Source organism: Stenella coeruleoalba (assembly GCF_951394435.1).
Source record: "Stenella coeruleoalba genome assembly, chromosome: 2".
Lineage (NCBI taxonomy): Eukaryota > Metazoa > Chordata > Mammalia > Artiodactyla > Delphinidae > Stenella > Stenella coeruleoalba.
In genome coordinates this window covers 158,530,979-158,556,485 of record NC_137147.1, presented here as the reverse complement: position 1 = coordinate 158,556,485, position 25,507 = coordinate 158,530,979, and the positions used below count along the sequence as shown (strand labels likewise).

The 25,507-nt window shown below is 41.5% G+C and overlaps 1 protein-coding gene across 8 annotated transcripts in view; it reads left to right on the top strand.

The window, feature by feature from the left end:
- Nucleotides 1–25,507, top strand: part of SFMBT2 (Scm like with four mbt domains 2) — a 223,632-nt gene that overhangs the window by 129,718 nt on the left and 68,407 nt on the right. For all 8 annotated transcript variants that reach the window (XM_079912536.1, XM_079912543.1, XM_079912540.1 and 5 more), the window contains 3 exons: nucleotides 501–598; nucleotides 17,992–18,093; nucleotides 22,157–22,304. In XM_079912536.1, coding sequence (XP_079768662.1) covers nucleotides 501–598; nucleotides 17,992–18,093; nucleotides 22,157–22,304 — 348 coding nt within the window. The remainder of the gene's footprint in view (nucleotides 1–500; nucleotides 599–17,991; nucleotides 18,094–22,156; nucleotides 22,305–25,507) is intronic.

Genomic DNA, 25,507 nt, shown 5'->3' with positions numbered 1-25,507 from the left:
TTTACCTTTTCATAATTTCCTGACTTAAACGCGGACTATTTTTAGCATATGAGAGCTTGGAGATTTAGTGAAAAATAGGCTGTCATAACTGCAAACGCCAGACAAGAGTCTTTTCTAGTTTGGAAATTTATCAGATAATAAGTTCTTCATCCATGGATCTTACTTCCCAGGTGTTGGAATGGAATTCGGGGCAGTGGATGGATGAAGTGTGGTTAATGTGATTTATACTATTCAATTATGCCCAGAATGCATGCGTATATTCCCTGAAGAAGAGCCCTGTTAAGTTTATTCTTCATTTCTGATCGCAGAATCCCGAATTGCTGTTTAATTTCAGGAAATCTCTTTAGCAGGTGGCCTTTTATGGCGGGCAGGGTGTGAATTCTTAGGATTGCTGCGCCTGCCAAGTTATTATGAAATCCTGAGAAGATAAAATCCGAGAAAGAACCACCCAGTAGAACATTTCAGCCCTTAAACTCTTATGTGATTTGCTGTTGATACAGAAATCTATCCTTTGAAGATGGACTCAGAGTGGAAAAGTGCTCTGGAGAAATCCCTTATTGATGCTGCTAACTTTCCTCTTCCAATGGAAGTGTTTAAGGTAAGATGTAGATTCATAGCAGTTTTTCTCCTCTTTTCGAGAATAAACTGTGTAAAAAGTTGCCCACATCAAATCATTTCCCACTATTTAAAAAGCTACCTTCTTGGCCGGTGTTCGTTTATAATGTTTAAAATGTTATCTGTTCCATTTTGCTCTGCTTTGTAATCCTCCCAAATACCCATGTTCCAAGATAATGCTTAAAATCTTTTATCAAGTAATTAATAAGGATATTATGAGGTAATTTGAATCTTAATAAATTTTTTTTCAGATTTACATTTTTTTTCTCCATCTTGTATTGTTATGGAAATCTCATTTTCACCCTCTCACTGCTTACCAAAGAAACAAAAGAAAATGGAACAAGTCTAATTTTGGTATTTGCTCGGTAAAGATGATAGAAAATGATGCTTCTCTTGATGGCTTGAGAAACTCATATGAGTATCTGTTGGGTAGTAGGCCTTCCTCTAATAGACAATGAAAGAAATGTACCATGACTGAAATAGATCACCTAGTTCTTAAAACTCTTAAAAATTATGCTTAAAATTTATATGATGTGTAGAATATTAAGTTCTGGGCAGGAGTGATCCCTCCAGCAAGAGGGACCCATAAAACGGTCTCTATTTGGAGCTCGAGTAGGTGGGAAACAGCTCTACATGGACCGTTTCCTGGGAGACTTGTGGATGGGCTTGTGATGGGCTGATGTAAACCTGCTTTTCAGTTCCGAACGGGCATATTTCTGCAGGGCCGTAGAAGTTTCATGTGGAAAATGAAATTAAAATGGTGTCTAGGTACCGCCTGCAGCAGGAGTGTGAGGCTCGGACTGGGGCGCTGGCTTCCTGGATTTTATTTACGAGGAAGTCCTCGCTCAGAACCTTAACCTAGCAGGGTGAATCACCGATACTCTTGTTCAGCACTTTTCGCATTGGCAACATTGGACTTAAGACCTCTTCTGAAAATAATTATTAAATTATTATTAGCAGTAATAATCACACTGATCATGCAACATTATCTTGGGCTTTTTTTTTTTTTTTTTTTTTGCTAACTGACCAGATAACTTCTTTTTCCTCCTCCTTTCCTGCAAAAAATAAAATAAAATAAAAATTAAGAAAAATAGCATTTACTCTTCTGTGAACTGGCTCCACTGCCTCTTCGGAAGCCAGCCCACCACGCTTGTCACTCGTTTGACCTCTACAGCTGGTGTCCACTGTCTTTTCCCAGTGGCCTTGGTGATATTAAAAAAACACTTTTATTGGAGTAGAGTTGAGTTACAATGTTGTGTTAGTCTCAGGTGTGCAGCAAAGTGATTCAGTTATATATATGTGTGTGTGTATTTATGTATTCTTTTTCAGATTCTTTTCCATTATAGGTCATTACAAGATACTGAGTATAGTTCTCTGTGCTATACCGTAGGGCCTTGTTGTTATTTATCTATTAGATATATAGTAGTGTGTATCTGTCAATCCCAAACTCCTAATTTATCCCTCCCCCACTTTCCCCTTTGGTAACCGTAAGTTTGTTTTTGATGCCTGTGAGTCTCTTTCTGTTTTGTAAATAAATTCGTTTGTATCACTTTTTTAGATTCCACATATAAGTGATATCATACGATATTTGTCTCTGTCTGACTTCCTTCACTTAGAATGATAGTCTCTAGGTCCATCCAGGTTGCTGCAAATGGCATTTCATTCTTTTTTATGGCTGAGTAGTGTTGTGTGTGTGTATACACCACACCTTCTCTATCCATTCATCTCTTGATGGACAGTTAGGTTGCTTCCCTTAGTGATATTTTAAATGTGTAAATGTGATCGTGTTCCTTGCCCTTGAGAAAATAAATTTTATTTCAAAATAAAGTATGAATATATTTATTTTGGAATATATTATACACATACATTTGAAATGTACACGTGAGGAGTTCACAGAGTGATATAGAGGAAATACAAATCCTCCCTGCCCCCTATCTAGACACGGGAAGTTGCGGGTCCATTAGCATCCTTCCACCTGACCTTTCCTAGCTGTGGGTAACCAGCTCCCTAACTTTGGTGTTAACCATTTCCTTGCCTCTCCTTGTAGTATTACTACCTATGTATGTTTTCCTTAATATTACACAACTTACTTTTGACAGCACGAGAAACAAGACCAGCCCTGATTGTTTCAGGAGAGGGTGTTTTCCTGCTCTCCAGAGTGGAGGATGACTGGACAGTGCCTGGGTCCTAAGATGGCCTCACTTTCCCACAGAGTTTGCAGGGGAGTTGAGTAGGCACAGTCCTGAGCTAATCTTAGGGAATTAGTTGGGTCATCAGCCAAACTGTAGCTTGAACTCCAGGTACCGGACCTCCCTTAGAAATGTGGACGGGTCTGGCTCCGGTTCTCAGAACAGGCCCAGCACAGCATTTCTGTGCAGTGACTTGAATGTTCTCTAATGCTCCAGGCAGCGGGACCTCGAGGGGTCCCTGGGACCTTGCTCAGAGTGTGGTCAGGACGAGCCAGGTGCCGTTAACAATCTGGGTCCAGCTTACGTTGGCATTTTGTCCTCAGCTTACAAAGATGATAAAACACGGCAAAGCATCTTAGTGCTGGCAGCCTGCTCTCCTCTCACCTCGAGTGACTGAAAGAATCCTGATTCTGTCCTCACGCTTCCCTGACAGTTTGGGTGTAGAATTCTAGGTCAGCTGTCACTTTTCTCAAGAATTTGGAGGTATTGCTCCATTTTTCCTTTTCTCCTTGGGCATCTTATATTCTCCTTTTCTCCACTGTTGTGAAATTTCACGATGATAGGCCTTTGCAGGTGTCTGTTTCCATCCAGAACGCAGGGTACCCCGGGTGTCTGCAACTCATACCTTTAATTTTGGGGATGCTTCTTCTAAAATGACACCTTCCACCTCTCTTTTCTCTGTTGTCTTCTTCATCTGTGACCAAGTGGTAGTCCTGGGCTGGCTATGTAACTTTTTCTTCTTTTCATTTCAGGTTTTCATTGTCTCCTCTGTTTCTGCTCTACTGTCAGAGGTTTTCTCCACTCATTTGTGCTGTTGGGTTTTTACGAGCATTTGTCTGGCGCTTTTTCTCTGAATGCTGCTGTTTATGGCCTCCTCTTCTTGCAGCCTGGAAACATGACTTTATCTTGTTGGAAGTATTGATTTTTTAAAGTTTTCTTTTCCCGGAGTAGTTTGTTTCCTCCACGTTGCTTTTAGTTTCTAACTTTCTTGCTAGAGGCTTTCCTTGGAGATCTGAGAGTCCTTGACTGTGCGCTCTTGAGTAGGAGGGAGACTCGAAAGCTGAGGGCAGGACTGGTCCATGTAGGGGGACCTCCTTTGTGTGGAGCCTACTTCTTCGTATGATGGTTTTTCCTCTTTAGGTGATTTCCAAGGAGGAGAATTTCAACTTCCCACCTGGGGTTCAAGGTCGAGCTGCCTGCATTCTAGGAGCTGAGTGGCAAGAAGAGAGCCTGGGGTTTCTGTGCTGAGTTTGTATTTTCCTGTATCCACAGACCAGGGACCACCTGCTTCATCCTCTTCTGAGGAAACGGGAGGACCACTGGTCTGTAGAGTCAGGGAGGGGAGAATACCTGGGGTCCAACTGCTTCCTAGACAGCTCCCCACGCATCTTATTCTGTCACCTCCCACTCGCCCCCAGTTTCATACATACCTGCTGTTACCGGTTTCTGAGTCTCCTGAAGGTCCTGCCCTGTTCATTAGGCTGGGTCTCAGCTTTTCTGTAGGAGGCTTGGGACTTGGCTCTGTTGACTATGTTAAATTAGTTGCTTCTTGTTCACCTCATGATCAGCTAAAAATACCCCAGGTCAGTTCTTGGCTAAGTGGATGAAATAGTTGAGAGCACCGAGAAGAAGATTAGGGATGAATTGAAATTAAGAAAACAACTCAGCATAAAACCCCCCACGTTCTATGACACCCCATTGCAGGTGAGCTTACAGGGCCAATGTTTGCTTCTTGCTGGACGTCATCACAGAGTAGAGGGAATATTGCCTCCTGTATGTTGCCTGTGGGTTTTTTCTTTTCAAAGCATCTGGCCCTATGATCTCTCAGGGTCTTGACAATAACGTAGTGTCAGGTGCTACAGTGTATGGTATATGTATTGTTTCCTCTTTAAACACATAGATCAGTGGACACACAAGGATCTTAAAGAACACCCTGGGGGGAACATGTTAGTTTAGGGACAGACTTGGCCATAAATGACAGGTTTCTGCCTTATGCTCCGTCTGTTTTTGCACTGCTGTGCATGCCTTCCTAATATCACACGCGATTCCTCTGATATGATTGTAGCTGTGAACGGATGGGATGCGGTTGGACGGTGATGACGTGATGCTTCCGGGTTATTTCCGTTTCATTGGAGGCTGAGGAGAGATGTGATTTTCAGTGAGACACGTACACCCACGATACTAGCTATGTTCCCTTCCATTGTTGCCTCCCTGACCAATTCCCCATCAATATCTGTGGCCAAGGTGGAGACTATAGGGAGTCGAGGTTATGATAACTAAGGCTTTTACTTCATCAGGACTCACAGCAGGTAAAAAGTGTACCTGGTCCAGTACTTGGATAAAATACCCAGGCTCCTTTGACTTGGGTGGCGGTTGAATGGATCCAGAATTGTGTATCTATAACTGATATGCATTAAAAGTGCCCTTGACATCTGTAAATAAAGGGCTTCCACTAATGGCAAAGCAGTAAGTTAAATTCAGCTTGCTTTGGTCTCGAGTGATTCCTGTCTCACTTGCTTCATTGCTTCTTGCTTTCCCCATAAGTCATGTTTAATAAACAGAAGGAAGGGGCCGCTGAGAGAAGGCTAATTGAGAAAAAAAGATGCTACATGTGACCATTATTATATTTTTACACAAACACATAAGGAAAGGCCTTCCATGCACATATTTCTTCTCTGTTGAGAGTGTTCAGGCTGTGCTCATAATACACGGAACAGTCCACATCTGTTATTTCTTTAGCTCTTTTCAGCTTTGAATTATGCATCTGTTGGTGCATTTGTAGATTCAGCCTTTAGGAGAAAACTCCTTGTCTATTTTCGCATCTGAGACCTAGGTTACAGGCCAGAGAGAGAAGGTTAAGAGTGAAAAGCTTTCCTTTCTCATTCCATCTGGTCCAGCCAAATGAATTAGTCATCTGGTCCAGCCAAAGGGGTAAGAAAGGGTGTGAGCCGCTGTTACCATAGATTGTCAGGTTGCGGTTTCTATGGTGACCGACTTTTGCTCTCTTTTGGTAGCTAAATACAGCAGCAATACAAAACTCGTAGCTGAGTTTGGCCTTCAGGCACTAGGATCCTTGGATTCTCCCAGAATTTGCTCGAGGCCACCTATGTAGGGCCAGAACTTAATTTCTTGAGCATGACATTCCCTGTCCCACCTGGCAGGGTGTCTGCTACCAAATAGTTTAGCAGTAAGTGTTTGTGTGACTCTTGGTTGCTATTTCCTTCTCACCAACTGAAACCCCAGTGGTTCTTTGAAAGAGAGTCTGTCTTAGACAGTAGGTCATGTTGTGACTGGACGGGTGGCTCGACCCCTGTATCCTGCTGGTGTTGCTGGCCTGACTTCTGAGTTTCTGCCCAGCAGCTGGTCCCAGGCTGGCTTACCTCCAGCTCTGGCCCCGAACACCCAGACCTGGGAGCTTGCCCTCTGCCATTCCCTCGTTTGTCCTTCTCATCTCTTTAAAGACTTGGAGAGGTTTGTTAAAGTCTCTCGGGGATGGTGAATCGCAGAGATGTTCAGTTTGTGTCATGCCCATCCTTTGCCACTTTCAGAAACCAGAGGAGGGGCTTGTTTGTGTTATTTTTCATGTGCTCTGGGTTCTTGAACTGCAGCCCACGCATTACGTTAACTCAGAAAGCGCCGCGGGGACATCATGTTTTTATGCGTGTTGGAAAAAATCTGGTGAGACCTGCTAAAGAGGGCAACTTTGGTCCAACAGTAAAGGTAACGATGAAAATCGCAAAGGCCAGATGTATAAAGAGTTCACTCAACAATGGCTTGATTTCAGGGCCCCCTACACTGCTGCCTGCATCTGCTAGATAGCGACTTGCTTTTAATTCTAAACACTAAGAATTTAAAAATACAGTCCACTCTTAGTTATCTGAGCTGAGAGTTATCCTTCCCAAATGGCTTCTGTTGGCCCCTGATTATCCCGGCTCTCTCCAGTTCCTGGGTTTCAGGGAAAGCAAGATAATATTTGCATGAACTTCATGTCATGGGTGTTGGGATACGAGGAGGGGACATCGATCTCTAATTTATGAAGCAGATGCATTTCAAAGTGATTGTCATAGCATATTTTAATTTCTTCTAGATTTTCCATGCTACTCGCCATTAGTTAGAATAATTAAGAATTGATGATAATTCTTTTTTCTGTGGATGATTTGATAATAAATGATAGTATAGTTGTATGGAGGCAGGGTTTTTTTTCCCCTCAAAACACGGACAGATTATTTTTTTTTGTAGGTTAGGTCGTACTTTTTTTTTTTAAGATTTTTTTTTTTTTTGATGTGGACCATTTTTTTTTTGTCTTTATTTTTTGTTACAATATCACTTCTGTTTTATGTTTTGGTATTTTGGCCACGAGGCATGTGGGATCTTAGCTCCCCGACCAGGGATTGCATATGCACCCCCTGCATTGGAAGACGAAGTCCTAACCACTGGACTGCCAGGGAGGTCCCCTAGGTCGTACTTTTAATCTCCGTCTTTTCTTTCATGGATAGGCAGTTGTAAATTGCAGGATCTCAAGTAGGCAGATGGATGTAAAGAGAAGTTTAAGTTCATTCTGTCTACAGAGGTTTAAAATCTAACGGAAAATGAGGACCACATATGATGGGGCCCCAGCTACTGAACCTTCCGCATATTCCCTCCTGCCTGAGAAAGGCCCCCTGGTGCAGAGGTTTGTGTGAGCTGCAGGTGTAAATGAAAGTGTGGGCATCCTTCCGTCCTGCGAGTTCTCTCTTTCCTTCCGTGGGCAGCCAGTGTACAATGAATTTCCGCGTCAATGGCACAAAGTCAAGGATAAGGTGAAACTCTGCCCCCTGTTTCTTCTCCAGCTCCATTTATAACCAGAAGAACCCACATAAACAAATCAGATAACCTTTTTTTTTTTAAACTGAAATTTTTATTGAGATAATTGTACATTCACATGCAGTTGTAAGACATAATACAGAGAGACCCCATATACCTACTCTTCACCCAGTTTTCCCCAATGGTGACATCTTGAGAAAAAAACACAGTTTTGCAGCCAGGATATTGACATTGATACAATCCATGATCTTACTCAGATGGCCCCAGTTTTACATGTGTTCATTTGTGTGTGTGTACTTTTTACAAATTTTTTATTTTATTTTATTAAAAAATTGTTTTGAAGTATGGTTGATTTACAGTGTTTCAGGTGTACAGCAAAGTGATCCAGTTATACATATATATTCTTTTTCAGAGTCTTTTCCGTTATAAGTTATTACAAGATATTGAATATGGTTCCCTGTGCTGTACAGTAGGTCCTTGTTGTTTACCTGTTTTATATACAGTAGCGTGTATATGTTAATCCCAAACTCCTAATTTATCCCTCCCCCCTTTCCCCTTTGGTAACCGTAAGTTTGTTATCTATGTCTGTGAGTCTGTTTCAACAAATCACATAAACTTTTACATGAATAGATAACGTTCTGTGTTTAACATTAAATAAAAGGAATGGATGAGTTTAGAATAGTAGAAACCTGACTTAAAGCCCCCCCAGTATTTAAGAACATGTCATGCTTGGAGTCGGTGGAGGGATTTCCAGATTCCAACAGAATTACTTTTTGCCTAATTATCTTGGTTGTGCTCAGAGTAAGCACAAGCATACATGGCACACGTAACGCGCCTTTGCAAAGGAATTTGGAACATTTGATCACTTCCCTTGTGGTTTTGTACAAGTTAGTCCACTTGCTGGACCTTGGTTGTTTCTGAGCTTCCAGGGCTCCTGGGAGACTTCAGGTCCGTCAGCCAGGGGGGTGGTGAGCAGGGCGTGGCCGACGCGTCACAATTCCTCGTTCTCCTGTAGTAAGTTACACACCTTTGGGATATCTTTGGGATATACAGTATATTAACGTGCTCAGACCCTTCAGGATAGCGTACAGAATAAAAACACAAATAAAGCCGTGAAGACTTCACCTGGACGCCCACATCATCCTCCAGTGGAAAGTCATTGCAGCGATGTCGACCGTCGCTTCAGTTGTTGAGCCCAGACAGGACGGAAGAAATGGTACCAGCCACTCCCCACACTTAATCTCATTATTCTCACGATAACCCGACATGCAGGTATTATTAGTCTTCCTGTAACTTGAGGAAAATCAGAGAAGCTAATCTGTCCTACCTCACACAGAGCCTATGGTGGAAGCAGGACCTAAATGCAAATCTTAACCGACTTTAGGCTTAACTGTATCTAAATCAGTGGTTCTCAACGGGGGAGGATCTGATAGTTCTCTCAGTGTCTGGGGGCATTTTGATGATGACACAGAGCTGGGAGAGATGCTACTGGCATCTGTGGGTAGAAGCTGGAGATGGACGGAACATCCTATGTGCACAGGACAGCCCCTACTAACAAGGCATCAGTTGCCCCAGGGTGCCAGCAGTGCCCAGGTGGAGAAACCCTGACTAGAGACTGGGTGCTTTTCTTACCAGGAGGTAGGTTGACCCATGGAAGGCAAGGGCAGCCGGGATTTGAGGACGATGCCTGAGATTTTCACTGTTCTTAGATCTGTGCCAGGCTGGCTGGCAGTTGGCACTTTCCCATTGGGAATCTTCTCCACCTGTGGCAGAAAGAACACAGATGGACGTAAGCCCCTGTGTTGCAGTAGCTCCTGCTGTGTCCAGAAAGGGCAGGACACAGAGTCAGCCTTGCCCATCACTGACTCTTCATTCTCCCTCTGAAAGCTGGATTCCACATGCGGGGAGACAGTTCAGGGCCATTGGCCTTGTTTCCATGACAACAGTTGAGTTGCATTGAGGGCTCTCAGTAGAAAGGAACACCCAGCAATAATTTTGTCAACGGCATCTGGCAGAGGGATGTGAGGCTGGGGAAAAGCTAACCCCCAGAGCCCCGACTGTGGGTTTCTTTAGCCCACAGCCCTCAGGCTGGACACGTGTGGAGATACCCTAGCTCATTAGGAGAGAAGTAACTAAGCTTAAGAACAGACAGTGTAATCACTGTTTACCTGTACCCACAGCATAGGCTCTGTTTTTTTCTCATAGTGGTACTGTAAGTAAGGTTGAATTTCTTGCCACTTAACAATGCTTTTATGGTGCATAAGTATTAATGAAAGGCATCCTCATTGCCCCTGTTTTTTTTTTTGTTTTTTTTGTTTTTGCGGTACGCGGGCCTCTCACTGTTGTGGCCTCTCCCGTTGCGGAGCACAGGCTCCGGACACGCAGGCTCAGCGGCCATGGCTCACGGGCCCAGCCGCTCCGCGGCATGTGGGATCTTCCCGGACCGGGGCACGAACCCGTGTCCCCTGCCTCGGCAGGCGGACTCAACCACTGCGCCACCAGGGAAGCCCTGCCCCTGTTGTTTTAAAACAACCAGTGTACCAGTTTTTGGACTTACTGTGGAAATAGTCCTGCTATAATCGCCTGTTATGAATTCTTGTGGTTCAGGTTGAAGTATATAGTACTACATTTTCTCATGACTATTTTTTACCTTGATTGAATGCAGGACTAGTTGATAAAATTGCTGTTTACAGCTGTAAGTAAAAAAATGGAAACGCTTATTAGTGTTCAGCTTATAGATGTTTTATTACCTTTTTGTTATAAATATTTCATTGGCTGAGTTTAATTCAGTGCAATGGAATTGAAATATAATAATGCTATTGATTTAATAAATGCTGGCATCCTAATGTACATTTTTAGATGCAACTAATATAATGAGGGTAATTATCTAATGAACATGTGAGCACTAGGTCTTTCGTAAAACAAAAAGAGGAACAGTATGATGAACTGCATTGGAGTTTTTTTTTTAGCATAACATAGCATGCTGATATGAATAAAGGAATTAAAGCCTAGGTCATTATATATTGATTTGAATGTAGTACTAAGTAAAACCTTCCTCTGACTTTTCTGAAGCCTGTTCTTGGAAATTATGCAAATTAATTGAAGCCTTTGAAAAGATGCCTATGCAATGTTTGAGGTCCCTACGGACCAAAAACTGGCATGTTGGAACTGAAAAAATTATATGGTGCAGTGTTTTTGTGTATGATGCGCTCGAAGATTTTAGTACTTAAAAAAAATGTGGAGGGGTGTTGAATTGCATTATCAGTTTTTTTGTCCATTTTTTTTCATATCAACATAAGCAGAAAGAAAGAACCGGAGGATTAAAGATTGAGGATCAGATGGCCACCATTAAGGAAATTCCTGGAGCATCTGATTGTGGAACTCAGGCTGTAAGAATTAGGTTTCTGCACAGGAAATGAGGCACTGCTTTTCTTACATGAAAATCCTCACCAAGTGCATTTTAATTGTGTTGTGTTAATTAGTTTGAACTCCCTCTCCCCTGTGCCACATTCTTCATATTTTTATATCGTGTGGGGTGTATTTATCCCATGAAGCAGGGCTGGCAAGAAGCATCAGCTGTCTTGGGAGTCTGTGATCAGCACATACTAAATCGTAAGACCGTAATTGGCAATGCTTCCAGCCTCTAAAGTAGACGGAGAGCAGTGGGTTAAGATCCAGGAGGCATTTGAGAGATGAGTTGAACCTAAGATGATCGAATGTTCTTTCTTTTTCCTTGTCTTTTGTCTCTCAATTAGTAATACCTTCTCCTCCTTCCATAGATTAATACTCTGTCACTTATCTGTTTCATAGAGAACCTCAGTATTTACCCTGGAGCTTCGTCATTCTGCCAATGACCAATATTAAGGCAGCTCTGTACAGTAGTGTTTCTTAAATAGCGCTGCTTGATTCTTCCAGAGTCAGGTTGTGCTTTCTTCCCAGGGCTGGTAGGCCCTTCAGAGGCGCTTAGGGGACCAGTGAGTACCTGGGGATGCTCTGAGGTTGTCTGATGTCCTCTGTCTCACATGTGAAATAAAGTGGGACACCAGCCAAACTGTAAAGGCAGAACAACCAGGTATGTTGTGTTTTGTCCAGACTTCTTTTGCCAGCGTTGTACATGTATTTATCACATCTCTGTCATTTTCTAACTAAATTTCAAGCTTCTCGATGTCGGGAACCACATCCTCCTCTTTTTTTTCTTCATTCAGTACACAGGTTAGTGCTTAACATAGAGTATTGAAAAATACCACTGGCAGATTGAGACTCATGGGGACTTTGCAGCTGGGGACGTTTACTAGATGAACCACATTTATCAGGTAAACCTGTCTGGGTTAACATTGATAATGTTATGAGAGATAGGTATCGATGATGGATACCTTGTAGAGCATCACAGGCATTTACTGGACACATTTTTTAAATCTTCGTGGCTTAAAGAACACGAAAGCAGTTAGTAAAAATATAATGGTTCATTGTTGATAAAGACTGATTGACTTTATATATAAACATTGGGAGGTAATTTTAGTGTCAAAATTTTCTCTCTGACGGTTTTTTCATAAACCATTGAAAAGTGCTGTGAATTGACAGCAGACATTGGAGGTTTTCAGTAAGTGGTCCGTATTAATAGCTATCACTTTTTAACTTGGCAATATCTGTCTTTGAGAGCATCTTAGGAGCTTATAGGTTATAAGGGTTTTGTTTGTTTGTTTGTTTACCATTAGCAATAAAAAACGCAAAGATCCATTTTGGTCTTTGCTTCCTGGTCTGGGCCATAACCTGATAACTGATCACACACAACTAGGTAATCTGATGGCTAGATCATGTACTTAGCGTCAGACCACATGGATTTGAGTCCTGGCTCCTCTTTTTAGCTGTGTGTTCTTGCTTAGGTAACTTAACTTCTCTGTGCCTTAGTTTCCTCTCTGAGATGGATCCTACCCCGTAGTCTGTTGTGAGGGGAAAATAATAATACAAGGAAAGTGCTCACAAGTATTTACAGTGTGTTCATTGCTGTTACTCTTTCTACCGGCTTGAATATTATAAACCAAACCAAGCTATTCTCAGTGCCGTCAGTGTATCTTAGTAGGAGTGAGTGAAAGCTCCGTGGGGTCAGGAGAGAAGAAAGCTGATGAAATTCGTGTGGATTACGGAAGTTGATGTGTGTATAATCTCTTTTACATTGTCATTCGACTGAAAATAAGGTTCCCTGAAGAGTAATTGTTAAGGTAGGCTAGTAAGACAGCCCTCCAGTAAAATGAATGGTATTTTTACTTCTGATCAATTTGAAACTACTTCAGGGCAAAAATAAAATGTGTAGCCATGAATGTAGATGGGAGTGACATTGCCAGCCTGTCTTAAGGAGTTTTTCTGTAAGCAGTTTAACGGGACTCCAGTTCGTTTGAATAAACAGTATCTCGTGAGTGTGACAGGCACATTTGTAAATGTCCTGAGGATTTACTGCTTACTCCTGATCTCAGGAATAACATCATTCTTGATCCAATAATTTAGAGGTGTGAAGGATTCTCTAGAGCTTTGCAAAGGCCAGAACGTATCTTTCAACCCACAGTGCATTTCCCATCATCTCTCAGTAGATAATCGGTTTTGTGAATCATTTCAGGAACCAGGAACTCTCTCTCTGTCTCTCTGTCTCTGTCTCTGTCTCCCTCTCCCCACTTAGAATTGAGAATGATTAGCTGGTGTTTGTAAATGAACGCATGTACTCTGACTGCATTAACAGCCTGAAGTAAATGGTCTAGTAGTGATACATTTGTTTTCCAATGAGAATATCTTACATACTATGTACCCTTTCTTATATACTAATATGGATGTACATTTATACACAAAAAGAGCTCAGATGGTCTGTGTATTGGCTTATTTAGAAATTGACTGGTGTTGAATTTTTTATCATAAAAATCTGTTTGTTAGGAGTGCTGAATGACTCCTTTCGCCTCTGAAATCAGACTTAAAATCCTCAATCCAGTATCTTAAGACCCAGTCTCCCTAACTAAATTTACAGTTCCACCTTCTCAGAATCTTTTCTTCGTCATTCTAAGTCTCATGCTTTTTATATTCAAAATTAAGTTTCACTCCTTTAAATCCCTGGACTGCCGTCATCTTGGTGGTTATAATATTTTGAAGCTACAAGTAAAAATAGTGTTTGTTCTGAAATTTTTTCTAAACCTGGATCTTCCATGGCTGTTCTTCATGTCTTCTCCCTTTCGACAAATGCAGTTTTTGTGTGTATTCTGTGCATCACCTAGTGGCATGGTGTGTGGAACCCCAGTGGTTTCTAATGAATGCCAAACGAGTGAACGAACGAATGATAGAATATAGAATCAGAATGGATGTCAAGAAATCTAGTTTTTGATGTTTCTCCAGCTTAATTCAATAATTATGTCTGGGCATCTTTCTTGGATGAACTGCATAACGTAAGTGAGAGGGTTTGGCATTGACTGGAAAATATTGCATGTACTACATGGCTAACGGTCATGTGTTTTAAAGATTTCCAGTGACCAGAAATCTAATGGGCAAGGCCTTTTAGAAAATACTGCCCTTCCTCTCGAGTTCAAAGTTTCTGGCATTACCATTCATGAATAACATAAATATCGGAGTAGCAGATTTATAATCATAATCAAACTCATAATCATTATGGTCTTTGCTCTTGGATTTAAAAATTTTTCATTTTGTTGACTTGCTTTCGAAACTGGTGGGACTTGTACACATTATTACCAGTTTTCTTTTTTTTTCCTTTTAAATGCTGATTAAAAAGTGACCTTAAGAAAATGGAAGTTAGGGCTGGGGATAAAGGGATGTATTTTATAGTTTTCAAGTTCCTTTCTGAAATTTGGAGAGTTTTAATAAGGTATAACAGGTAGATATGGATATTTGAGACCAAAATATAAAAAACCAATGTGTGTATGCAGCTACCTCTCAAAATGTCCGGCTTCTTTTTCAGTATATTAAACAAGAGAGTTTAAGAGTTTTCACATAGTTTGGAACAAAAACAGATGCATTTTCGCAAGTAAGAAATTTGTGTGCTTACAACTGAAACCTAGTAGAAATAATTTAAGGTGTAGGAAATCTGAGCCATGATTTGCAAGGGAAAACTTGTTTCTAAACCTTCGTTCACTAAGCATTATTTTTAAACTGTTTAATATTTTAATGTCATCAGGACAGAACATTGTCAACAATATTTTAATTGTTTAAAAATATGTCATTGACATTTTATTTTCACCCCACATGTGGCCATGGATGATTTTGAGGTGGGTGGTATTTCTTATGTATGAGCAGAGGGAAGGATTCTCAGAGGTTGACAAGGGAGCACAGGGACATCTATAAAGAAGTAAGAAAATGTGTGGTATCTGCACAAAGTGATCCCCTCTTAACCTAGAGGTACTGTTTGATGCAGGGTGCCCTGGAATCATTAATGATAAGCATTTGTAACAGAGTCCACAGCCTTGAAAAGAGAAAGTTATCTGAGGACCAGATTGCTGTCCTAAGCTTGTACTTTATTTCTAAGGAAAGGCAGGTCCCACTAGACAACTGTGAATCAAGTAAGGCAGCAGGTAAAGGACAATCATTAGTGTAGGGTTCCTGGGGGCTTTAGGGTTTCCAGCCCAGCATTGGGAGCTGTGATTGAGCAACCTTCTGGCAGAGATATGAGATGGGTGTAGACTTAGCTAAAGACTTCAAGTCAGTGGTCAAGGTCACAGTGAGAGCCTGGGATATAGAAAGTGCCTGGGGGTTATGGGTCAACCCTACTTAGAAAGCTGGCTCTACTCAGAGTGCAGAGGGAGGGACAAAAGTGTGTGGGTCAAAGAGCGGGCACACAGTCTGAAATCAAGAGGGGATTCGGACGGTGGGTAGACCAGAAGCCCAGAATGCTGTCAGGACAGCCCTACAGCAGAAACGAAAGGAGAAGCAAACGGGAGAGCAGGTGAGAGATCAAAATTGCAAGCAGAGCCCTAGTGTTAGAGGCAGCCAGGGAACAGGCACGAGTTTCCTGTTATTGGTGAACCGCATCTCAAGAACGTTTAGCCTTGTAGCTGTGAGTAATGGGAGAGACACTGCAGCAAGGAAGGACATTGCTAGCGAGGGAAACGGAAGAACTTCCATGAAACTAGTACATTCATCTTGCCCATTTATCATAGCTACACATGTCATTAGTGCCTGAGGACATTTATGTAATACCAAATAGTATCATAACGACTGCTTGATAAACTTGTTGAATACATTCAGGCAACGTTTTATGGTATGTCTTAATTTTAGAATAATTCCTCTTTTCAGAAGGTTAAAGGCTTTTGTGCCTGAAATGGAAAAAATATTTATCTGCAAAATCCACTTATGTGATTCAGTTCTTACTGATAGATACTGGGGTGCGTTGATGTTTGCTGAGAGCATTAACTTTTAATCTTTTCTTTCAGTCATTTTGGGTTTCCTACTTTTGTATTAACACATGTGGTTTCTGGCTCTGCCTTGGTGTTTGGGGTGATGTGTGTTGATTTGCATTAAATCTCTATGCTGTTTCTTTTGATTCCTTTTCCAAGCCACCTTTAAAAGTAAATGCTTTATTTTCAGTAATAAAAAAAGGAAATCATCTCCTGTACCTAAGAATATTTTTTAATCAAGTGATGATTGTTAAGTTCAATGAGTTTTTGTCATGTAAGTCCTTGCCCACGGAGCACATCACCTTCCTCGTTCTGAGCAACCCCCTCCCTGCACGAGGCACCCTGTGCTCCAGCCAGACCCAGCATTTATTGCTCACCCACTGGGTACAGAGACTTGCAGGCAGCTGTGGCCACATGAGAAATGACAGGTCCTTGTGGTTCCATAGGCATTTACATTCTGTACCTGCTTTGGTAAAGCAAAGCGGTGGTGGTGAGTTTAATAAGTGGATCTGGTGTCATACACTGTCCTGTTCTGATCAACTTTTGTGGGAAGAGCAGGCACAGCCCTGTGGGCTCTGCACGGTCCTCAGAGTTGGGTGTATTTAGAATGGCATCCTTGAATTAATGAAAAATCCACTTTAGGTTCCACATAGAGGCAATATCGTATGATATTTGTCTTTGTCTGACTTACTTCACTTAGTATGATCATGTCTGAGTCCATCCATGTTGCTGCCAATGACATTATTTCATTTTTTTATGGCTGAGTAATATTCCATCATATATATTTATACACACACACACCATATTTACGAAAGAGAAATAGAGTCACAGACGTAGAAAACAAACTTAGGGTTACCAGAGTGGGGGCTGGATAAATTAAGAGTTTGGGATTAAAATATACACACAACTGTATGTAAAATAGATAACCAACAAGGACCTACTATGTAGCACAGGGAACTCTACTCAATATCTTGTAATAATCTATAATGGAAAAAAAAAGCTGAAAAAGAATATATGTATGCATGTATAACTGAATCACTTTGCTGTACACCTGAAACTTAACATCAACTATATTTCAATAAAAATTTTTTAAAAATCCACTTTACATTGGCAGATAAAAGAAAGTCATAGATCCCCAGATATTTTTGTACTTCTCACCCAATTGATGTATTTAGAAACAGGAGGATTTACTTGCAGCTATTATTTCCTCAGGGACAGGCTGCAGAGACATCTATTTATCCACTACTGTTTATACAGACTGTGAGTTATGAGGTGACCTTCATCTCTGCAAGATAAATCCTGGTGTCCAGAGTCCCGCCAGCCTCATCTGTTGCTGTGTAGCTGAAGTGGTTATTGAAATTTGTTTTCTTGAGAAGGCAGGAAGGCTCCACTCACACACATAAGGTTGCTGCGAATTGTCTATAAAACTGCCAGGCACCTATTAAACAGGGGGTGTAGCTCATCTTTATAGAGCAGGAGACGGGTTCTGATTGGGCGCAGGGCTGTTTTGGAGTCTTCTATACCCACATGTCCAAGGACCAGTATCAGTACCAGTAACTGATAACCTCAGTGCTCTTCAACACGGAAGACAAGCTGTATCCCCAAAAAGATCCTCCCCGAAGCCTGCAAAGTAACTCCAGTAGCAAGAGGCCGTGTTTTCTGAGGAGGCCCCTGCCGTGTTTTAGATGACTCATGGCTTCTATTACTCTGCCGAGCTCTCCTGATGGCCCCTGGGAAGATCAAAGCTGTGCGGTGTGAATTTTTTTTGCTAAGTTTAAGCCTGGCCACCAAGGCTTGTTTCTCCCTTGGAAAAGCAATTTAGCCTGCAGAAAATAATTAAATCCGTGATATCTTGCCATAATTAGAAATCTGAAATGGGGGAGGGTTAATGATTTCAATCCGATTTCAGTTGCCCACTAAAACGATCAAGGAAAGCATCCAGACAGTTACTGAATTCGCTTACAATACCATTGCGTTTAATATTTTCGTTCTTTTCCCCGTAGGACCATGCAGATTTGAGAAGCCATTTTTTCACAGTTGGGATGAAGCTAGAAACAGTGAACGTGAGGGAGCCCTTTCACATCTGTCCTGCATCAGTGACCAAGGTGAGGTCCCTCCCTTGCTTTTCACCTCCGTCTCCGTAGTGGATCCAGTAAGTCTTTCTACTCCAAGCCAACCAGAGGAAATAGGCTCGTGTGGGGATCTGTGGTGACGCGAGTAAACCCAAGGAGGAGGGCCTCCTCTCCAGTACAGTGCTGTCTCAAGCTCCCTTTTCATCACTGATATCCGAGTGAGTGTGATCAGATGCCTCCTCTTGCAATGGGTGGGGTGAGCTTCACTTGTCCTCCGATAGTACAGGATGCAGACGCTCGTGTCCTGCAGAGACTTGGAGGAAGATTCAGATGCTCAACTGTGAGTTCACAGCAGTGAACTCAGCCACTGAATAGGTGGCACCTCCTCTTACTAACCACAGTGACATGGAGACTGCCATTTGTCCCTGTGCTCGTGAGAAGAAACCGCTGATGAGTTTGTAATCTTTGTAATAGTAACTTGCTTCTCCTGCTGCACTGATCATATTTCATATGATCTATTTTGCAAATACTTGGAAATGGTGAAAAGCAAGTTCCCGTCTCCAGGGTATTAGCACCTCGCTTCCGTTCTCTCATCTGCTTTCATTGACTAAAGGAAAAGTCATACGTCTAATGTTCGTAGATTTAAAATGAAAGTACCGTTTCACGCAAAGACATTTTTATTATGGCCTTGATAGTCTTTTAAGATTCTAATTTCCCTTCCGCATCAAAGAAATCTCAACGAAGTTACCTATCATAACATACAAAGTATGTGTTTCTACCTTAAAATATATATATATGTATATACATACATACACACACACATACCATTTATGTCCTGTTAATGGCGCGAGAAACCAACAAACTAAGATTCTTAGCCAACATGTGTTTTACTTAATGGCCTTCCGTGCATTTCCTGGGGTTCTAAAGTCAATTCCATTTTAATTTCTTTTTCTGAAGGAGACGGGATTGTTAATGTGGTGATTAATAGTATGAAGTTATTTGAGTCATGCTTTTTTATTTATGATTTTATTCAAGATTTGGTAAAAGTTGAGAAATACAGTGGTGATCATGTATTACAGAATATGGGAAATGGTTATAATGAAACGTCCTTTTGTTCTTTGCTAAAGATTTTTTTCTTTAGTGAACATAAATTATTTTGTAACTGTTAAAGCAATTTATTTAAAGGATAGCTGCGTAGAACAAATAATGACTTACGCTTTGAATGATCATCTCGGGTTGAAGTGCCTGCTCTCGCTGTTCATACACCATTCCTTTATAACCTTTTTATTTGAAATGGCTTTTAGGGTTCTTAGTGTGTGTTCTGGTAGTTGGCACATTTTTCTAAAACTAAGGAGTGATACCTTGTTGAACCCTGGCCGGAATTCCTCTTTCTTCCAAGCAGGTGATTCGGTAATGCCAGCTGCCCATTCATCTGGGTATGTGTCATTCCCTTCTCATTCTAATAGGCCATGGTGTCATCTTCACCTGGTGTTTATAAGATAAACCAAACCGAGGTGCAGTCTGTCAGTGGTCGACACTCACATTTTTCTACCTTTAAATAATTGCAATACATAATATTAGAATGTGACATCCTAATTATCATCAGTTTCAGCCCAGGTATCTTCATCTCATTAAATAGACTTCCAGGGACAGTAGTTTGGTTTTCACAAAAAAGAATCTTCTCTCTAAATACATGTCATTGGAGGTTGGGGGTGAGGAGGTATTTTCTCTGGTTTTTAAGTCACTTTTCATTTTATTTTTTCTTACCCTTTGTACCTAAGATAAAATACTTAAGTCGGGCTTCCCTGGTGGCGCCGTGGTTGAGAGTCCGCCTGCCGATGCAGGGGACACAGGTTCGTGCCCCGGTCCGGGAGGATCCCACATGCCGCGGAGCGGCTGGGCCCGTGAGCCATGACCGCTGAGCCTGTGCGTCCGGAGCCTGTGCTCCGCAACGGGAGAGGCCACAAAAAAAAATACTTACGTCATTCTGTTTCACATTTATCCTTCTTCCTTCTCTTACTGGCCGTGTACTGCTGCCTCTTAGAACTTGGGTCGGCACCTCCCCAGGCACAGGACTCACCTACAGGTCATGAAGTAGTAGAATATTCTTAATGTAGAAGCTGTTTATAATTAAATTTATTTCTCTTACCATTGGAAAAGGTTTTAGAATATTACGTTTGAGACTCTAACACACTGTGCTGTGAAGTATAACAAACGGACAGGAAGGCAGAGAAGCACACAGCAGATTCAGTATTAAATGACCAACCTTTGGCCCTACAGGGGGACTGTGTTGGCGTGATGGGGAGAATATCACCTGTGTATGTGAGATGCATGGTTTAGACAAAGTTTCCTGGAATTTGACACGTGTTGGGTTCTGTTTCTAGGTCTGCTCGCTCTGAGCTGCACAGTCTTGGGCAAGTTGGCTAACTGCTCTGGGCTTTGATTCTGAGGCCTGTGGTTCTGGACCAGATGGACCAGTGTCTCTGAACCATTTGGGACCATGAACCCTGATGGATTTGAGGGAACTTAATTTAGCTTTTCCTCTGAAACGTGTGCACAGGAACGTGCATTTTAATAGGCTTGGAGGTCCCTTAGTGCCTGTTCTCACACAGTTCAGCTTTGCTAAGGGCTCCTGCCTCCAGAACTATATGATACATCTCTGTGTGAGCATGTGTGTGCGTGTATGCATGAGGGTCTAGATCACATTAATTTAACAAATACTTACTGAGCATTTGTAGACGCTGTTCTGGATGCTGGAAACATAAAGTCCCTGCTCTTACAGAGCTTATATTTTGATGGCGGGGGGAGACAGACAAGAAATAAAATTAATAAGGAAATAAAGTATGTTAAATGCTAAGGAGAAAGGGGCATCAGGGAAAGGACCTCTAGGGTGTTGGAGTGGAAGGAAGGAAGATGTGATTTTAATTCAGGCTACCAGGAACGGCCTCCCTGAGAAGGGGAAGCTTGATCCTTTGCTCCTTAAAGGCTGTTTCCAAAAGCAAATCTCAGGCAGCAGATTTCTAACGAGTTACTGGAGTTATAACATCAAGAAGAACAGAAGTCAGTTCACTCTTCCTGCGTAGCTTTGAACCAGGTTGCTTCCACAAAGTGTTTTGTAAACCAAGGAGCCAGGAATCAGAGCTTAGTAAGAGGGTTAAGTTTCCTAAGAAAGACTGGTTTATGTCTGTTGAGTTGGGAAAGTGATTTTTTGCCTCTGGCCTGTTTTACATTCTACATTCTTTAAATCCATCATGCTTTTCAGTGTGGCTGTCCACCTGATTTTTGCACTCCACTTTTTCCATCAGCATGTCTTGTTCTATTTCTTTTCCTCATTGACTTTTTTCCTTATACTCAAGTAGGTGTTTAACCAGTTCCTACGTGCAAAGCGTTTGCTATGCATTGTGGGAATATCTTGATGAGTAACAAACAGGAGGCTGTCCTCAAAGGACTTGAGGTCTATTGGGAGAGATAGATGTGGTATCAGATCACAGGAGGGAATGAGGATTTTCGGTTCAGAGGTTCACGTCTGATGCTGTGTGCCAGAACACAGAGTGAGGCGGGGGCGGGTGGGGGGGGCGTTCCAGCAGTAGTGGCTTTGGGGACACATCTTGAAAAATACACGGACAGTAGAGTGGGCTATTTAGACTTGTGAGAATATTGAGTAAGGACATGCCCGGTGTGAGTGATTTCCTCTTGGGTTGGAAGGATGGGACGCAAGGTGAGGCTAGACATCTCTGAGCCGGATGGTGGAGATGGTCCCATCTTGGCTAGGGTTTGTCTGTCTGTCTTGTTTTCTAGCTTGTTTTTCCTCTGGCTTTGGCTGTTGGTTTACTTCTATAAAGTCATACTGATGTTTTTCCTTTTCTGTCTCCGACATAATTCTGGTTTGTTTACTTTCCATCAATATGGCCACAATGATCAACTAACTTTTTCGCAACTGGACCACTTTTGTAATATACGATGAAATTCCAGTTTGTGCTGTGGTCATTGGGATGAAATACGCTTACTGCATTTGGAAGCTGTGCCACTATTTCTTACGAGTCTTACATGTTAATCTCGAGGAATTAACCCCAGGCTCTATCGTCTTTTCTTTCAGGTTTTTAACAATCGTTTTTTCCAAGTGACTATTGATGACCTCAGACCAGAACCTAGTAAACTCTCGATGCTGTGCCACGCGGATTCTTTGGGGATTTTACCAGTACAGTGGTGCCTTAAAAACGGAGTCAATCTCACACCTCCCAAAGGTTTGTATTCTGTGAAAATTTACAGGGTTTGGGTGATTCAGGAGGGCGTCGTATCGTCACTGAAGTGATGCTTTTGTTAATCTGGAGAAGTTTACGCTGTAAAGATTTTAGATGTAGTGAGAAAATAGTTTGTTTCATGGTTAGCCTGACGTAGGAGTCTGTACAGCTCCCTCCCCTGTGGAGGTGTGTGGCCCTGGGCTCCTCCATAAACCATTGTTCCCTGTCTGTTATTGTATGATTGGCAGCTGTGTTGCTGCTGTGTGTTGAGAAACGGTACAGTATTGCTAAGTGATTGGGGTTAAAAACTTGAACGCGGAAGAGAAGTGACTTTAAAAAGGCAACAACATACCAATGAAGCATTTCTTTACATTTTTATTTCCAGTAAGTTGAATTTTCCCCAGAGCCCAGTTGCTTTCAGATTTCCAACACTTTGATGCCATAAGACATGACAATAATTAAGTTGGGAACCAGGTTGCATTAAAGTCATTTTAAGTTGAGACCCATAAACCACATGTCAGTAAGTATACTTCAGGAATGTGATTTGTTGTCCCTGTAGGTCTAAGGTTTATCCAGGGAAGGTGCAGCAAGGAGAAAGGTGAGAAGATGGGAAGGAAAAGAAAGGGAATGATAGAAGACAAAAGCAGAATGAGAGTAGAAAAATAAACTTCAGTGGAGATCTTAACAGATAATCTCAAATAAAGCAGGGGTTTTGTGCTAACCTTTTCAGATCACCAGAGACTGGATTACTTGTACTTTAATTGTGCTGCACCTGACTTACCTATGGCGTGACTGTGCTCCCCTGGGCTTTTATCCTGACTTATGCTCCATCCTCATCCCTATGGAGGAGATTCTTTTGAATTATTTCCATGCAGCTGGTGCTTTTTCCCATTAAAGTTCTTCAGTAATGGAGTGCATTCTAATTACACTATGGTGAACTTCTACAGAACACTGATTCCACTGTTCTCAGTGCCAAACTCACTGAATCTTCAAAATGAGGATTGCCCTCTGAGGAGACTTAGCTCCAGAGAGTTTATATAGCCTGCCCAGGGCCCCAGGCTTAGTAAGTAGCAGGACAGGAGGTCAGGCTTCTGGTTCTGTGCTCAGTAGTGGGTGGTGAGGACTCCAGTTCATGTGGCCTCAGTGTTTGTGTCCATTTGGGGGCCTAGAGGTGACTATCCAAATCAGTGTGCTTCAGTTATTCAAGACGGTTAGATGAGGACACCCCTAATATTCCACAGGTACTCTGCAGAATCAAAGACATGATACACGTCCAAATATTTTTATAATCTTTTAAATGATGATGCATGTGCTATGCTGTAAACATCTATTGGTGGTAAGGAAGAGAAGTCTTTTCCTGCTGTGAAGTTTCAGCAGCTGGTCAGTTTTAGAGTTTGAAAGCCCTCAGGCCAACTTCTAATCAGAGCATGTGTGTGGATGGGTCCCATGTCAGTGAAGAAAGATGTTTTCTAGATATCTAAAATGCTGCTCGGGGGACTTCCCTGTGGTCCAGTGGTTAAGAGTTCGCCTTCCAGTGCAGGGAGTGCGTGTTTGATCTCTGGTCAGGGAGCTAAGATCCCACATTCCTTGCAGCCAAAAAACCAAAACATAAAAAATGCTGGGACAAAGTGAGAGAGTGGCATGGACATACATACACTACCAAACGTAAAATAGATAGCTAGTGGGAAGCAGCCGCATGGCACAGGGAGATCAGCTCGGTGCTTTGTGACCACCTAGAGGGGTGGGATAGGGAGGGTGGGAGGGAGGGAGATGCAAGGGGGAGGAGATATGGGGATATATGTATCTGTATAGCTGATTCACTTCTGTTATAAAGCAGAAACTAACACACCATTGTAAAGCAATTATACTCCAGTAAAGATGTTAAAAGCATTATTGCAACAAATTCAATAAAGACTTTAGAAATGATCCAATTTTAAAAAAATCTTTAAAAAAAATCTTGGTTGGACTTTGCAAATTCCTAGTTAGTTCCTAGTAAAATAGGATCTGCTTAAGAATTTTTAAAAAATGAGTTGGGTATCTCCTCACATAGTTAAAAAAATAAAAGTCTAAAAGACTTTAGAAATGATCCAATTTTAAAAAAATCTTTAAAAAAAATCTTGGTTGGACTTTGCAAATTCCTAGTTAGTTCCTAGTAAAATAGGATCTGTTTAAGAATTTTTAAAAAATGAGTTGGGTATCTCCTCACATAGTTAAAAAAATAGGAAAAACATTTATATATGCATTTTGGATTCATGGATGGCAGAGTTTTAACGTTTACCAGCATCTTTAGAATTTTAAATGTGTTTCAGACGAGGTTGTTCACGTAGCTTGGACCTTTGCTAGGAAATGGGTGTGCTTATTTGGATAATGGCATTTCATGATATTAAGAAAATTGTTTTATATTAATGTAATTGAACTCTTAAGTGTGCAGTGAAATGACAGTACAAATATATTTATGATATTAAATAGTTTTATGTCTTAAGCGTTTTATACCTACCGTTTAGCCGTAATTATTGCATCTTCTCTGTCACTCCAGTATTTGTGATATTTGGTGAAATGAAATTGTCTTCATGTCATCTTCCAAACTCTTCCTTCCCCTTTTGAAAGTGAAGCATACCTTTTCTAAGAGGAAAGTTTCTTTATGGATATTATATATTATTTGTAAAATATTGAGTAATGGTGATCAGTACCTTCCAGTAAGAAAATCTCAGTGGTAATAACCATTTTTAAACCCTTGAAGCATTCAGGAATTGTGATCCACCAGTAATCTGTAGAGGTTGTCTTTTGGCTGTGGGATTGTTGTCTTGAAATAGTAGAGCTTTTAGTTATAAACCAGTGAGAAGAAGAGCAACAACTTACAGAAAAAGGTTTATGAATATGAGCAGACACTTCACAGTAGTAGAATCATGACTCTTATGTAAACTCATCATGATAAGAGAAATGCCCGTTAAAAATCCTACTGAGATGGCATGGATTTCTCAGATGAGGAAGAAATCCAAAAGAGAAAGAAAGAAGTGGCTCTGTTTTGATGGGAGTCTGGAGGAACAGGATTCTCAGATTTGCTGGCAAAACGCAGGTAGGTACAAACCGTATGGAAGGCAGTTGGGCAAATTTAACCAAAATTGTAGGTGCGTTTAGCCGTTGCCTTAGCAGTTCGACTTGTGGAAATTTCTCTTAAACTTACAATTTACAGGTAATATGCATAA